At 33.6% G+C, this 17,694-nt stretch overlaps 1 protein-coding gene across 5 annotated transcripts in view; it reads right to left on the bottom strand.

Annotated features, from left to right (window-relative positions):
• Nucleotides 1-17,694, bottom strand: part of PTBP2 (polypyrimidine tract binding protein 2) — a 68,651-nt gene that overhangs the window by 31,689 nt on the left and 19,268 nt on the right. For all 5 annotated transcript variants that reach the window (XM_019747019.3, XM_019747020.3, XM_019747021.3 and 2 more), the window contains exons 3-5: nt 13,800-13,875; nt 1,475-1,647; nt 206-349 (exon numbers count right to left, since the gene is read on the bottom strand). In XM_019747019.3, coding sequence (XP_019602578.1) covers nt 206-349; nt 1,475-1,647; nt 13,800-13,875 — 393 coding nt within the window. The remainder of the gene's footprint in view (nt 1-205; nt 350-1,474; nt 1,648-13,799; nt 13,876-17,694) is intronic.

The raw sequence follows: 17,694 nt of genomic DNA, 5'->3' as shown, positions 1-17,694 counted from the left end.
TAAAAATATGAAGAGATCACACATAATTTTTGTAAATGAACATAATATTTAACGTAAGGGTGTACTGCAAGAAAATGTCTTAAAAATAAAGAAATGTCCATAGAAACACCCTCGGAATGGTTAAAAATTATATTTTCTGTTAATATATTTATGAGATTCTTAGTATGTTCTAGGCCACTTCATTTATGTACCTATTCATACTCACTTGATTTAATGTATTATCTGTTTTCAGTTCTTTGTGATTGGAGTACTGGATATAAATTGGTTGGTTACGAAGATGAGGTGTCACAGCAGAATAGTAATTAACCATAGTAATAGCTGCTTCTTCTGTTGCTAGTTCCAAAAATGCCTGAAAATTTAAATAGCAAAAATTTTAACACTATGAATTAAATTCAAATAAACTTTAATATCTGTGTAATCTATTCAGCTAATTAGAAAATCAGTATCTAGAATATAATCTTTCAAGTTACATTTAGATGCTCTAATAAGTAAACAAGTAAATAAAATCCTTTATTGAAAGTTAGGTATACAATTAAAGCTAACCTAAGAAGACAGCTCTTGAGTACATGGTGCTTCTGCCTTCCACCTCTGATTTTCCCTACACCACAAATGTATTTCCCCCAACAAAAGCCAGAGAAAATTAAATCTAAATGTTTTCTAGCATCAGAATTTTACCACTCCTAACCTACCGAATATGAGATCTGTCATTTTTAAAGCGGTATAATTTAATAGAGAAATATAATTTCTCTATTAAAGCATTATAAAGAAAAAAGTTAACACGTTGCATACGGCGGGGTTTAAATCCCTCGTGAAGATTCTTGTGATCTGTACGCAACATGTTAAAAATGTCAGCTCATTAGTAACAACTATATTTAAAAGAATGTTAAATTCTTCCAAATAGTATTAGAAATTTTAAACAAAATTTGATTTTTAATATACCTGGGTCTTACTGCTACTGGTATATCTATTCAATGAAGAATATCTCAAATTAATGATTATTTTCTTTTAATGTTATCATGTAAATATTTCCATGGAATACTTTCAAAGGATGAGATGCTACTATTGCTTCTATTGATTACCGATATTACAAACAGCAGACCCACAATAAAAAATGTATTAGGTTGATACAGAAGTAACTGTGGTTTAAAAGGTTAAAAATAACCGCAAAAACCACAATTACTTTTCCACCAACCTAATAGTACTTCATTTGTATTTTCCACAGTCTCATTACAATTGTTCAATTAGAATCATACAGTAAATTCAACAGGCAAAATCTGAAAACTATAGTGAGACATTCATTTTAGTTCCTCAGCATTAGTTTCCCACACACAACTACCAGGAACAGTCAGAATAAGACTTCTGTTACATTCTTTTAGAAAAGAGTGACATTCTACCCTTTTATTATAAGATAGCCAATTCATACCTGCTGGTTAGGTTGGGGCTTAACATTTTATAAGTCCTGAAAGAAGCATACCTGATTTTTTCCTTTCAGCATAAGGATGTTGGTCACCTTTCCAAAAGGTAAGCCTAAAGCAATAACTTCAGTTTCTGTCACTTCACCAGGTAATTTTCGAATATGAAGTACACGAGAAGGAGCACCATCCATTTTATCTTCTCCTTTAAATTTTTTACTATCATTACCATTAGCTGGAAGACATGAAAAAACAATCTTTCTTATATTACTTTTCCTTATCTGCATTAAAAAGCAGTGTTTATTAAAAGAAATAAAAAACACAGCTAAATATACTTGAATAATTCCAAAAATTAAAAAACTGAGGTTTCAGAAGAAAAGAGAAAACGTTATCCACCAATTATTACTAAATATGAAATTAAGTTACCGATTAATTAAAATTACCACTGGGTAAATGTTTCTGAGCAGTATATGTAAAGAATAGTAACTGATAAAGCAGAACATTAAAGTGCAATTTCATAAAGAAATTGTCCAACTGTTAACATACTTTATCTTGCAATTTGTCTTAGATTACACAAACAGAAATTTTTTAAAATGTGAAAAATTTGACCTAGCAAAAATTAAGATTATAATTTTACTTGAGAAATTATAAATTGTTCAGTTTGGGAAACACATTCAAAAGTGGGATCAAAGAGGGTAATGCTGTAAAATGATTACAATCAATCCACAGTATGTTTACCTACAACGTGCTGCTACCAATTTAATATTACCTAATCTACCTAAGTATTTTCTTGCTATCAACATCTATATACTAGAAATCACTCAAGGACTTATTCTGTTACACTCTCAGCTTTAAAGTAAACTTATATAGTTAAATCAACAAATTAGTTACCTGTCTTTAGTCCATAACTTCACCAAAAATAAGAACCTTACTAAAGATATAATAAAATAGGTTTTACTGGAAAATTGTTTGCAGAACTTGGCAGTGTATCCATTATCCATACTGGTGGTTTTTTATCTTCTCTGGACTCAAGAATATTTCTAAGACTAACTAAAATGAAGGATCCTTACAAATTGAGAAATATACATGCATTATCTATTTTGTATATAGTTTTAGGTACTTTATGGTATTCCCCAAAACATTCACTATCTATAACTATATATATCACTGATACCTAACAGTATCTATAAACTATATATATCACTGATACCCAACAGTATCTATAAAATTCTAAGATCATCTTGATCTCTAACATCTTCAAAATTCATTCACACATTGATAATTTAAACAGTTACTGAATATTAAGAATGTGCCTGACACTGTTTTGGGCTCTGGGGTGTAGCAGTGAACAAGAAAGTTCAGTAAGATCTCTGATGCTCTCCTACGGTCTAGTAGGAGAGGTAGGCTAACTAATAACATAAACCAGATAATTTCTTACAGTGATTAAGTGCTGTGAAGAAAGTAAAACAGTGATGTGATCAATTAAAACTGACTTAGCGGAGGACTGGAAGATGGTGTGGCTGTATGATCAGAGAAGGTATCTTTAAGACACAATGTGTGAACTCACTTAATAATTTACTTGTCAAACAATACTTAAAACATATTTTACTCTAAGAGTTTCCCTCAAGTTTATGGATAGTATTTTGGCTACTGAATATACTACCAAAGAAGTCTTGCTAGCAAGCTCTCACCTTTCCAGGAATATGCAAAACTATAGTATGCTCTGCACGCATCCTTTCATAACTAAGGAAGATTTGTGCGTGCACAACACTTGAACTTATCAGAAAGAGGCAAAATTTTGTATTTTGTGGCATCTTATTTAACAAAATCATCATCGGGTCTGTTAACTGAAAAAGTAAGTTAAGCGGGGAATCTATATATGTATATATACATATATACATAAATATATATATTAAATCATAATTGGCATACAAATGCATATTCTTTTCATGTAAGAGAAGAATATTTCTTGGCAAAGCAATATAGAATCCTGATAGTTTTTGCTGTTCATTCATTTCTTTGAATAACAACAAATACTTCAGAATCCAACCTAAAGCCTCAGGAGTTAGAGATTACGGCATCAGGAAACTCAAACAGCAAACTTAAGTTTTTCCTAACTTAGTCTGCCCTTTTACTTCTGGCAAAAGGACAAGAAAAAAATACAATGAAGATACCATATAATACTGTACCTACAGGGGGAAAAAATAACCTTCTTTTTTCAAATGATTTGTAAAACATGATTCCCCAAAAGCAAAAGGTTCCTAATCCTATTATTAAGAGAACAGTTTGTTTTGAATTAATTCCTAGACAGTGGATGGTGAGAAGTAAAACAGCTGAATAATATAGGAAGATGTGATATTTTTGGCAGTCCAAAAGAAAACAAATAACCTAGGTTTTGCTTTTTCCCCTTTTTTTTTTTTTGAGAAATATAAACAAGATGGTACTTTTCCTTTACATCAACATTTTTTTAATTAAAATTTATTGGGTGACAATTGTTAGTCAAGCTACATAGCTTTCAAGTGTAAAATTCTGTAATACATCTATATTTAATATTCATATTAACTAGTGGTAAAGAGAGAAAATGGTACAAAAAGAATTAAAACTTGGAGTATTACTCCCACAGCCTGTGCTTTTAACCCAATGCACTAGGAGGATCCCAAAGACAAATTTCACCCTACACAGGAGGTCTGACAATTAAGTTCGCAAACTTGTTGCAACGATATTGCTAACCTTTTATTGATAGAGGGATTATTCATTGTGAATTTGTACCAACTGGACAGTTAACCAAGTTTACTAGTTGGAAATGCTGGAAAGGCTGCATGAACAAGTAAGAGGACCTCAACTTTTCGCCAACAATTCATGGCTCTTGTATCATGACAATGCCCCAGCTCACATGACACTGTCTGTGAGGGAGTTTTGAGCCAGTAAACAAATAACTGTATTGGAACACCCTCCCTACTCACCTGATCTGGCCCCCAATGACTTCTGTTTTTACCCAAAGATAAAGGAAATATTGAAAGGAAGACATTTTGATGACATTAAGGACGTCAAGAGTAATACAACAACAGTTCTAATGACCATTCCAGAAAGAGTTCCACAATTGCTTTGAAGGTGGACTAGGCACTGGCGTTGGTGCATAGCTTCCCAAGGGGAGTACTTCGAAGGTGATCGTAGTGATACTCAGCAATGAGGTATGTAGTACTTTTTCTAGCATTAATTCTCGAACTTAAAAGTCCGACCTCATGTGGTGGCCAAGAGAAGATCTGTCTTTTTCTTCCAAAGACCAAGTAACTAACAAAACTTACACTCTCTTCACGCTACCTGATACTCCCTCAGTTAATAGCTTCAGAGTGTGGCTACTAAAGTTCTTATTTTAGTGCTAAATATTATGAAAATCTTCATTTGAAAAAATGATATGATGAGAATATGAAACTGGAAAATGACTTTTTTAATCATAAAACTAAGCCTGCTTTCAAATAAAGACCCCAGGCCTGGAAAGGAGGGCAGAAGAAAAAGTATGGCCCTCAGCTTATGAATTATCTAGGCCATTTATTCCTCTACCAGAAAAGGAAGTTTGGGTCTCTCTGGGTTACAGATCTATGATTCTTCAGAAGACAAAATACAATAATTTGGATTTCTTTCCGTGATTTCTTCCCTTCTAGTCCTCAGGTAAATGTGGAAACTTTTGGTTTGGGTATGTAAAACCAAAAATTATCATTTTTAAAATTTATGCAACAACAGATGTAGTAATGCTTTCTGCTTATGCTTATAAGTGGTATATATATTCTAGAAATCTTTAATTATACCATTTCCCGTATAATATTTAGCTTCTGAAAGCCTTCTGCTTAGGGAGGACATTCTACTCAAATTCAAGACAAATAAAATGTAAAAACTGTTTCTATTTGAATACTTCTCTTACAAACTCAAAGTGGTTTTCTACCTCAATTCGAAAGTGAGTATCTTCATTTTTGATCAGTCCCAATCCATCTCTTTCCTCTTTGACTGACCTTTGTTCTCTACTAGCTTTAACCTGTAATTCTCACAGGAAACGGGTCTCATCATGATCATGGGTAATTTGTTAAATCCTGCCCGTGGCTGAAGAACTGTGAAGATTCTCAGCATAATCAAGTCTTTCTGTCCTCACAGAACCCAACGATTCATCTCTAGTTGTCTTCCTACCGACTCATCTGATACCTGCTTTGAGCCCCCTGTTTACTCATTCAATCCCCAAAATGGTTGGCATTCCCCAAGCTGTTTCGGTCCCAAGGTCTTTCCTTTACTTGCTCATGTAAGTTTACTCCAGTATGTGGATTTCAAAATTCGTGTTCTCACTGAATTTGTAAATATTACTTTAGTCCCACTCATTCACCAATATTTTAATTCTATTCTTTCAACTGCTACCAACCTGAAGTGCAACATTACAAAACTTTATTACACTTCGTCTGTCCAATGAAAACTATTTTAAAAAATGTAATTCTCATTCTTCATGTCTTTCAGAATCTAGTATTTATAAAAGCACTGGTAACTTCCTTTATCAAAAATGATATGAGAGGCAAAACAGTTTAATTCCAAGCTGTTTTAAACATTGGGGTAACGCAGTGTTATAGAAGCTGGTGTTAAAAATAAATAAAAAGAAGCAGAGATAAGAAAAATGAAAGCTCATACTCTTTGCACTCCTATATGGAAAACAAATTCTAATGCGTTGACCATAAATGCAGTTGTATACAGATAGACAGTACTTCTGTTATTCTGCTAGCTGTTTAGTTAACTCCAACAGCCACCACGCAAAAAGTTTACTAGGTTTATTTAACTGCATTTCCAAGGAGTTGTATAGCCTAATTGCTGTAAGTACCTAATGCATGAGCTAGAAAAACATAGAAAGCTAGACTAAATTAGAGGAAGGCTCATTAACTCATATATGCAAGATATGTTAGAATCCTCATAAACACTCAAACTTAAATCAGTGTACTGGAATACTCTCAAACTATTACAACAAAATGAAATGACACCATATCAAAACTGTCTGCATGTGAGAATTAAAATGAACACCTCAAAGAGTTCTGACTACACATACCAGAATTTATGAAATGATGTCAGTTATTTCACAAATAAGGCAAAAGTCACCCTTTTAGCAATAACAAACCCTGCTATTATAACAACATGTAGTACAGGTAGAAACATGTATACTTAACTTAAAGGGATATTCCATTTCCACAGCTCTAAAGAAATGATTCAAAATCCTGTATTTTGAAATGTTTCACTTATTTCTAAAGGAAGTAGTTTATTACAAAATAAGTCTTAATGCACTGAATTATTAGATATTTCCCAAGACACAGTTTCTAATAACATTAAACTTTCTGACTTCTAAAATTATTTTCTTTGACATAAAAAATAGGTGTACAAAAAACTTCTGGACAGGGAAAGGCTGTTGAGATAGATGCTGTTGGAAACAGAATTCTATAGTAAAGTCAATTAAAAGAAACATTTTGGATAAAGTTAGAAGAATGAAATCCTGTTCAAATCTGCTAACCATAAAAGTGTTTTTGTAATTATATCTGTAAAAGCTTTTTTTGAGACATCTCGACAGCAATAGTATATTTTTCCAGGCAAGTATAATCACTAGTTTTTAAAGTCTTTTACAGTATTAGGTTAGTGCAAAAGTAACTGCGGTTTAAAAGGTTTCAATTACTTTTGCACCAACCTAATATAAGCAACAGTATTGAAACTGGAGTCTGTGTGAACATATAGAGACTCGCTCACCTTTCTGTTAGGAAAAAAAAATAATCTTGAAACTAAATGTTTCTTCTGTGCATAAAGGTAAAATAAATGGAATGCATGTAAACTTCTTGTGTTAAAACAGATTTGAAGGAATTTTATTCCATCACTACAAAGAAAATGGACTCACTCTTTAGTCCTAAAGTACATTAAGTATCATTCCTAAACATACTTTTAAAAATGCAGTAACGTATTATTCTTCCTTTTCAGCAAAAAGAAATCTCCTTTTCTATTTTTCCTTTGTTAATGGGACTATATCATCCATCAACTCAGCGATTCTAACAAAACTCTTAATACGTTTCTCCCAAACCAGTCTAGTTCCAAATAACTCAATATTATAATTTCTTGATATATCACTTCCTCCACGTTCTACTTCTGAGACCCTAAAATTCAAGACATCGATGACTCTAGAGTATTAAAATTTTTTTAACTGTCCTCCCTATGTATAGTACTAACGCCCCTCCACCCTTTACAAAGTACAAATGGAATAAAAGTCCTTTATAAAATGTAAATCTGGTAAAATCCAAGCTCCTTAGTGTATCAAATGCTATATATCTAGACCATAGCCTATGAGGACTCACCTTTAGTCAGTCCCCTTTGCATATTTTACGGTCCAGCAAAAACTGTAAGTAGATGATGATTCCTAGGGGTAGCCTACTATTTCAAACAAGTTTTGGATTTCTTTTACAATTTTATCAATTGATATAGAACACATCCATCATCCCAAAAAATCCCCTTGTATTTCCTTTCTGTTAATCTCCAACCACGACAAGCAACTACTGCTTTGGTTTCTATACTAAAATTGATCTGCTCTTTAACTTTAGAGAAATGGAACCACACAATATGTACACTTTTGTGTCTGACTGCTTTGCTTCATATGGTGTTTACTAATACTCACTCATGTTATTGAATGAAATAGGTCATTCCTTTGTTATTAGTAATACACTGTGAGACTATATCACAATGTATCGATCCATTTTATTTTTTAATAACATTATTTTTCAGTTACAGTTGACATACAATATTAGTTTCAGGTGTACAACATAGTGATTAGACATTTACATAACTTACAAAGTGATCACCCCAATAAATCTAGTATCCATCTGACACTACACATGGTTATCAAAATATTGACTATATTCCTTATGCTATACTTTACATCCTCATGACTATTTTGTAACTACCAATTAGTACTTTTTATCCCTTCTCCCTTTTCACACATCCCCTAACCCCCCTCCCATCTGGTAACCTTCAAAATGTTCTCCATATCTATGAATTTGTTTCTATTTTGTTTGCTCATTTATTTTGTTCTTTAGATTCCACATATAAGTGAAATCATACATTTGTTTTTCTTTGACTTACTTCATTCAGCAGAATACCCTCTAGTTTCACCCACGTTTTGCAGATGGCAAGATTTCATTCTTTTTGGGGAGGCTAAATAATATTCCATTGTGTAGATGTACCACTTCTTCATCTACTCATCTACTAATGGACACTTAGGTTGCTTCCATATCATGGCTATTATAAATAAAGCTGCAATGAACACATATGGATGCCCATGTCCCTTAGAAGTTCTGTGCTGAGTTTCTTTGGATAAATACCCAGAAGTGGGATTACTGGATCTTTTTGTATCTCATTGTAACTTTTGTGTTAAAGGCTACTTTGTCTGGTTATGTATTGCTACCCCAACTTTATTTAATTTCATGAAATATTTTTTCCAGACCTTTATTTTCATTCTGTGTCTTTTCATCTGAAGTGAGTCTCTTCTAGGTAGCATATGTAAGGGTTTTATTTTATTATCCACTCAGCCACCCTATGTCGTTTATTGGAGTGTTTAATCCATTTTACATTTAATTGTTGATTGATATGTACTTATTGCCATTTTATTATTCATATTTTTAATCTCTTTTCTTCTTCTTAAAGAAGTCCCTTTAAAATCTGTGATACTGGGGCCGGCCCGGTGGCTCAGGCAGTTGGAGCTCTGCGCTCCTAACTCTGAAGGCTGCCGGTTCGATTCCTACATGGGCCAGCGGGCTCTCAACCACAAGGTTGCCAGTTCAATTCCTCGAGTCCCGCAAGTGATGGTGGGCTCCGCCCCTGCAACTAAGATTGAACACAGCACCTTGAGCTGAGCTGCAGCTGAGCTCACGGATGGCTCAGCTGGTTGAAGCAGGTCCTCCCAACCACAAGGATGCTGGTTCGACTCCCGCAAGGGAGGGTGGGCTGTACCCCCTGCAACTAGCAATGGCAGCTGGACCTGGAGCTGAGCTGCGCCCTCCACAACTAAGACTGAAAGGACAACAACTTGACTTGGAAAAAAAGTCCTGGAAGTACATACTGTTCCCCAATAAAGTCCCGTTAAAAAAAAATTTTTTTTTAAATGTGATACTGGTTTGGTGCTCATGAACTCCTTTAGCCTTTTCTTGTCTAGGAGGCTCTTTACCCTTCAATGCTAAATGATAGTTTTGCTGGGTAGAATAATCTTGATCGTAGGTCCTTGCTTTTCATCATTTTTAATATTTCATGCCAATTCCTCCTGGCCTTCAAAATTTCTGTTGAGGAATCCAGCTGACAGTTTTATGAGAGCGCCCCTGTAGGTAACTAGTTGACTTTCTCTTGCTGCTTTTAAGATTCCTTGTCTTTAACCTTTGGCATTTTAATTATGATGTATCGTGGTGTGGGCTTCTTTGGGTTCATCTTCTTTAGGACTCTGCACTTTCTAGGCTTGTGTATCAATTTGCTTCGTCTGGTTAGAGAAGTTTTCGATCATTATCCTGTTTCCCCGAAAATAAGATTCAACAGGACAATCTGCTCTAATGTGTCTTTTAGAGCAAAAATTAATATAAGACCCGGTCTACTTTTACTATAAGACCGGATATAAAATAATGTAATATAATACCATATAACACTGGGTTCTTATATTAATTTTTGCTCCAAAAGACGCATTAGAGCTGATTGTCCGGCTAGGTCTTATTTTCGGGGAAACACGGTATTTGTGACAACATGGGTGGACCTAGAGGATATTATGCTAAGTGAAATAGGTCATGTAGAGAACAATACCATATGATTTCACTTATATCTGGAATCAAAAAGACAAAATAAACTAACAAAACAGAAACACTCATAGACACAGAGTACAAACTGGTTGCCAGATGGGTGGCAGGTTGAGGAGCTAGGTGATACAAATGTAGGGGTTAAGAAGTACAAATTGGCAGTTACAAAATAGTCACAGGGATGCAAAGTACAGCTCAGGGAATATAGTCAATAGTATTGTAATAACTATATATGATGTCAGATGGGTACAAGACTGATCGGGGGTTCACCACGTAAGTTATAAATAAATGTCTAACCACTGTGTTGTACACCTAAAAGTAATATAATATTGACTGTCAACTGTAACTGAAAAACTAAAAATAAAATTTTTAAGTCATGTTGATTATCTGTAAGACAATTTTACTTCTTCCTTTCCAATCTTTATGGTTTTTATTTTACTTGCCTTAATATAAGCAAAAAAGCTGGAAAAATTATGAAAACAGATACCCTTACTTCATTCTTGTTAATAAGAAAACATTCAGTATTTTACCATTAAAATGGAATTTGTTGTAGATTCTCAGAACATGTTCCTTACCTACCTTGTGCAACTTCCCTTCTTTTGATATTATTCTGATTTTCATCATGAAAATCATTTTCATCATGTAGTTTTTCTCAAATGCTTTTTCTGCTTCTATTAACATGATGGGTTTGTTTTTCCTCTATTCTATTATTGCGATAAATAACACGGAGTTCATTTTCTAATTTTAACCCTTACAATCCTGGGGTATGTCTCAATTAGTCATCATAAATTATCTTTTCTATACTCCTGGATGTGATTTGCTAACATTTGTTAAGGATGTCAGCGTTTAGGTTAATGAAAAATATTAGTCTGAAATCTTGATTTCGTATATGTTAGGCATTATCAGTTATAGTAGCTTTATAAAGTAAAGTAGCTTTATAAACTATTTTCTAAAAACATACCCTGAAGATGGCAGTTACTTCTTACTTTGAAGTTTCACAAAATTACAACAGTGAAACCACCTATGTCTAGAGTAATCTTTCTGGAAATATTTTTTTATTAAAAATTCAACTTTTATCATAGATACAGAGCTAATCTATATTATGGAATAACCAATTATAGCAGTTTTAGTAAATCTGATTTGTAAAGAAATTTGTCTATTTCATCTCATTTGTTGAATTTTTTGGCATTACTACTGTTTATAACAGTGCCTTATTTTCTTATTACACTGTAGTGATATCTCCACTTTCATTCCCAATGTTGGTAATTTATGTTTTATTTCTTTTCTTGATAAGATTTTAAACCTTCTAATACAGGTATTTTCTAATATAGATAGTTATCTAATATAAATATAGACCTATTTTCCCCCTATGCATTTCCTGGACTGCATCCAAAAAATTTTGCTATGTATTTTTCATTTTCATTCAGTCAGAAATATGCCTTTATACCTTCAGCCATGTGTTGTTCAGAACCATGTAGTTCAATTTCTCAATATTTGGTAATTTCCTAGATTTCTTACTGTTTTTAATTCCTAGTAAATCCCACTATGATCAGAAACTATATGAGCTTTCAATTATTTGAAATTCATTGAGAATCACTTTACGTTCTCATATATGGTTTGTCATGATGAATATTTATGTACACTTAAAGAGTTATACTGTGTGGACAAAGTGATTTGTGTGGAAAATTTATCTTTACATTATTGTGACTATATTTGGTAAGTACTTCATTACAATTTTTACTTAACTGTACTGTCAGGGATGTGTAGTATGTATACAGTGAGGTATACATACAAGCATACCTCAGAGATAATGTGGGTTTAGAGACCAACACAATAAAGCGAGTATCACAATAACGTAAGTATCACAATAAAATGAATCATAATCTTTTTGCTGGTGGAGGGTCTTGCCTTCAATTTATAAAAATACACAACATCTGTGAAGCACAATAAAGCAATGTGCAATGAAATGAGGAATGCCTACATAAACAAGCAATGGATACCTGAAGGAAATTAATATGCTTTCAGTCTTTGACAATCCTTTTATTGCCCAATACATTTAACTCCTAAAGCAAATAATTTAGTGAAGGTTTTAGAAAAGAAGAACTTTGGTTATTAGGTTAAAAATATAAAATGTAAGGTTGTAAGGCAAACTCATTCGATCATCATCAGATTCAAATTTTGATCCATCAGCCATAAAACTAAGGTCTAAAAACAGTATATTTGTTTACAAATATTACAACCAACATTATTATTTCAGACATAACTTAAGAAAAAAAGTAATTATGAAGATTAAATAAATCATCTTAAATTTCCAAGCAGATAATATAAAGGAAATCAACTCAAAGATTTAAAATATTGTTACAGCAAAGAAAAAGGGTTGAAAGCATACAATAAAAACAACTATGTAACTGAATCTTTTGGTTTCTATTTACAGTTTGGGCTTTTGGGTTTGTGAAATAGAGAATTAAAACTGTTTTTTAACACGCAAACAAAAACTAAAATCAAAAGTGAAAAAAAGGTGAGATAAAAACAAGGCTTTTATTTTTGTGATTTAAAAAAAGCAGACTTACCGTACTTCCCTGAAAATAAGACTGGGCCTTAATTTTTGCTCCAAAAGACGCATTTAGGGCATATTTTCAGGGGATGTCTTATTTTTTCCATGTGCAACAATCTGCATTTATTCAAATACAGTTATGTCATCTTCTTCTGGAACATTATCATAATGTACTAAATGTGTCCATCTGGCTGAAGATCTTAACTGGGCTTATTTTTGGGGTAGGTCTTATTTTCGGGGAAACACAGTAGTTACTTGCCCACAGAAGTCACCATTTTCAGGTTTTTTCACTTGACATAATATACTCTAGTAGTTAAATTTCCTCTAAAATGTTAAGACAGGGGATTGTAATGGTGGCACTAAATCTTCTATTTTGAGATTTGGATCTCTGGTGTAATCTGATTTAACAAGTGTAATTTAGCTTGAGACTTTTTGAAAGCCTTTCTTTATCTGCTTCCTTTCCACCAGGCCTTGATGATTCTGCTTGCTGTACATTTACTATGCAGGCCAGTTTCAATGTTTCTATTTACTTCAGCCCAGTGCTGGCCCTGTGACTTGGGAGAGGTTTTGCATCTGCATAGGATCAACTCTTAGCTCCAAACTTAAATCTACATAACACATGCAAAGGTTGTGATAACCAGCTGAACTGTCCCCCCCCCCCCCCCCCGCCCCCAAAGAACAAAGCCCAACTCAACAGAAAATTCCACTACAGGCCAAACTGATTTATATCCTGGTTAGAAAATATAGACCTTAAGACCAAACACTGGATGCCGTAGATTGCAGTAGTTTCCAGCAGACCTTTCTCTTACTTTAGTAAATCTTCGTTCTCTATTTCTACCTGCCTTGTGAATGCCTTCAAGATCAGTGAGCAAGCAGCCACAACATAAAATGTTTAAACAGAAAGCTTTTAAAAATAAAGGCTATTCTGGTAAAAGAGACTAGATTATAGTCTTCTAACATGCTGTCCCATAAAATGGCAAATAACTCCAGAATGATAACACTTACCTGTAACCACCACGCTGCTCATATTAGAATTTGGACTACTGAGAACACTACCTGAGAGTAGTTCGTCAGATCCTCTCTATAAAAAAAAAAAATTAACATAAGACATCTTTGATTTTAAAATATTAATCTGAAAATCTGTCACTTACCTATAACTTTTCAAATAACCATTGAAAAACAAAAATGTCAGGTGTTTCACTACTGAGAATAGTTAAAAATTTTAATCTCTAAAATAAAAATTTTAGTATGAATCTCACTCCCCTTTCCACAAAGCCAACAGTTTCCTTTCTTCCTTTCACCCAAGTCCAAGAGACAATAAATAAATAAAAAATGACTTGGTTCCATAATCAAAAGCTTTGGAGAACTACATCAATTTTTTATAAACACTCTAACGCCATAGCATGCTGGACTTTCTCACATCCTGTGAAAGTCTTTGGAAAATCAGAACTCCACAATGGTGAGTTGGACAACTCATCATCATCATCATCATTAAAATGTATTAGGTATATACTTCAGTGACTAGAACACTGAAAGCAAAGCAAAATCTATGTAATCATTTTTTTTCCTTCCAATATAAACAGAGACTGAATCATAAACATAAATTCGTATATTTTCAGAATTGCACAGCTGTTCAAACAAGCCAGTGTTGTCTTAGCTATTTTTAAAATGTGTGTACTTACAAAAATATGAGTAGATTAATTAAACTGTTTTGCCTATTTTAAGTAGCTCGTTTTACATATGAGAGTACGTATTAATATTTAAAATAGCTAAATCAATGATAGCTGACTTAAACAACTAAAAGTACAATGGAGTTGAATGCAACCATCAAAATGAAAAAGTGTATAAAGGAGATAATTTATCAAAGCATTTGAGAAAGTCCAAAACAACTCAAGTTAACCACAAACGATATATGTGTTTATTAAACTCATGAGTTGTATTGTAACAAATATCAAAATTGTAAACAAATATTCATAAATCATCTCCATAATTGTTTTACAAGCTTTCTACTCATCAAAGGCTCAGAGAAATGCATGAGAAAAATTAAAATATAGTATTAAGCCACATTAATACTACGTATGCATGTCTAATTTCTTGTCAAGGTATGGAAGATTCAGCATGGCGTAGTTTTATAAGAACATGATGAACAGAACTAAACCCTGAAATTCTCAAAGTATGGTCCCTAGACCAGCATTAGACCTGGAAATTTGTGAGCAATCCATGTTCTCAGATTTACCCCACACCTACTGAACAAAAAACTGAGGATAGGATCCAGTTTTAGTAAGCCCTCCAGATGTTTCTGATACAAGAAGTTTAAGAACCAATGATATACATTGTTGGTTTACAATCAATGTTTCCTAGTTGTTTTTTTTCACTTTTCTTAATCAGTTTTAGGTTTAAAATAAAATTGAAACAGATTTCCTATAAACCCTGTACCCTCCACACATGCATAGCCTCCCCCACTACCAAACTCCCCCACTAGAGTGATATATTTATTATGAAGGTAAACCTACATTGACACATAATCACTCAAAATCCATAGTCTATCTAAGGGTTCACTCTCGATGTACATTCAATAGTTTTGGACAAACGTACAATGACATGTATCCATCACTATATCAGTTTTTCACTACCCTAAAAAAAATCCTGTGCTCTGCCTATACATGCCCCCCACCCAAACCCCTGGCAACCATTGATCTTTTCAACGCCGCAATAGTTTTGTCCTTTCCAGAATGTTATAGCTGGAATCATACAGTAGGTAGCCTTCGCAGATTGGCTTCTTTTACCTAGTAATATGCATTTAGGTTCCCCGTGCATAGCTCATTTTGTTTCAACGCTGGAAAATCTTCCACTGTATGGATGTACCACAGTATTTAACCATTCACCTACTAAAAGACATCTTGATTCCTTTCTTGTTTTTGCCAGTTGTGAATAAAGCTCCTATAAAAACATCCATGTGCAGGTTTTGTGTGTATATAAGTTTTCAACTCCTCTGGGTGAATACCAAAGAACACAAATGATGGGTAGTATGGAAGAGTTAAGTTTTGTAAGAAATGCTTAAACTGTTTTCCAAAATGGCTGTACCATTTTGCATTCCTACCAGTAATATGAGAATTCCTATTGCTCCACATTCTAGTCAGCATTTATGGTTGCCAGTGTTCCAGGTTTTGGCTATTTTGAAAGGTGTATAGTGGTATCACATTGTTTTAATTTGGATTTTCTTGATGACACATGATGTGAAACATCTTTATATATGCTTATTTGCCATCTGTATATCTTCTTTGGTTAGGTGTCTGTTAAGATCTTTGGCCCATTTTAAATAAGGTTTTCTTATTGATGAGTTTTTAGAGTTCTTTGTGAATTTTGGATAATGTCCCACTCTATTGGAGTTCTTTGTATACTTTGGTTATCTCCCAGTCTGACTTGTCTTCCAATTCTCTCGATATTGTCTTTCACAGAACAGAACTTTCTGAGTTTAATGAAATCCAGCTTACCAATTATTTCCGTCATGGATTGTTTGGTGTCTTATCTAGAAGCCATTATCACACCCAAGGTCATCTACACTTTCTCCTGTTATGTTCTAAGAGTTTTACAGTTTTGCATTTACATTTATGTAGGTCTATGATCCATTTTGAGTTAATTTTTGTGACAGATGCAATGTCTGTGTCTCATTTCATTCTTTTGCATGTGGATATCCAGTCATTCTAACACCATCTGTTGAAGACACTATCTCTGCTTCATTGTATTGTCTTTGCTCCTTTGTCAAAGATAAGTTGACTGACTATATTTACCATTTACCGGGGGCTCTAGTCTGGGTCCTCTATTCTGTTTTGTTGGTCTATTTGTCTATTCTTTCACCAAGACCACACTGTTTGATTACTATAACTTCATCGGAAGTCACAGTAAGTTTGGTAGTCCTCCAATTTTATTCTCCTTCATACTGTGTTGACTATTCTGGGTCTTTTGCCATATAAATTTAGAATCACTTTGTTGAAAGTAACTTGCTGAAATTTTGATTGGGATTGCACTGAACCTGTAGATCAAGCTGGGAACTTTCATTCATCGGGGTTTTGTAGTTTTCCTCATGTAGATCTTGTACATATTATGTGAGATTTATACCTAAGTATTTCGATATTTTGGGTCTAATATAAATGGTATATTTTTAATTTCAAATCACACTTGCTTACTGTTACAGTATAGGAAAGCAACTGGTCTTTGTACGTTAACCTTGTATCCCGCAACCTTGCAGTAATCACTTATTAAATCCAGATTTTGTCACTTGTTGCAGCTTTTCTACAGTCTCTCATGTCATCTGTGAATGGTTTTATGCCTTCCTTCTCAGTCTACACACCCACTACTTCCTTTTCTTGCCTTACTGTACTAGCAACGACTGCCAGGAGGATGCTAAAAAGAAGTGATGAGGAGACGTCCTTGCCTTCTACCTGATCTTAGTGACAAACTTGAGTTTCTCAAACATTAAGTACGCTTTTATAATAGCTATAGTTTTTGTTGTAGATGTTCTTTACTAAGAAATTCCCCTCTATTCCTAGTTTACTAAGAGTTTTATCATGAATGGGTGTTGTATTCTGTCAAATGCTTTTTTCCTTCATCTAGCAATATAATGTGACTTTTTTCATTTGTACTCTGTTGATATGATGGATTAACCTATATTTCTTCATTTTTATGACAGGTATGGCATTAGAAAATTAAGAAAAAAGGTTCTGTAGTTTAGCTTCCACCTACTAACTATGTAACTGGTAAAGTACTTATCTATTCTAAGCCTTAACTTCCTCATTTGTAAAATAGGGTAACTTCTATATCAGTCCTTGGAATTAAACGAGGTAATGCAGGCATCCCTCAAAGGCATTGTGATTCAGTTCCAGACCATCACAGTAAAGGA

The sequence above is a fragment of the Rhinolophus sinicus genome, chromosome 7 (genome assembly GCF_057876585.1).
Source record: "Rhinolophus sinicus isolate RSI-liver-muscle chromosome 7, RSI-T2T, whole genome shotgun sequence".
NCBI lineage: Eukaryota > Metazoa > Chordata > Mammalia > Chiroptera > Rhinolophidae > Rhinolophus > Rhinolophus sinicus.
This window is presented reverse-complemented; position numbering and strand designations above follow the sequence as displayed.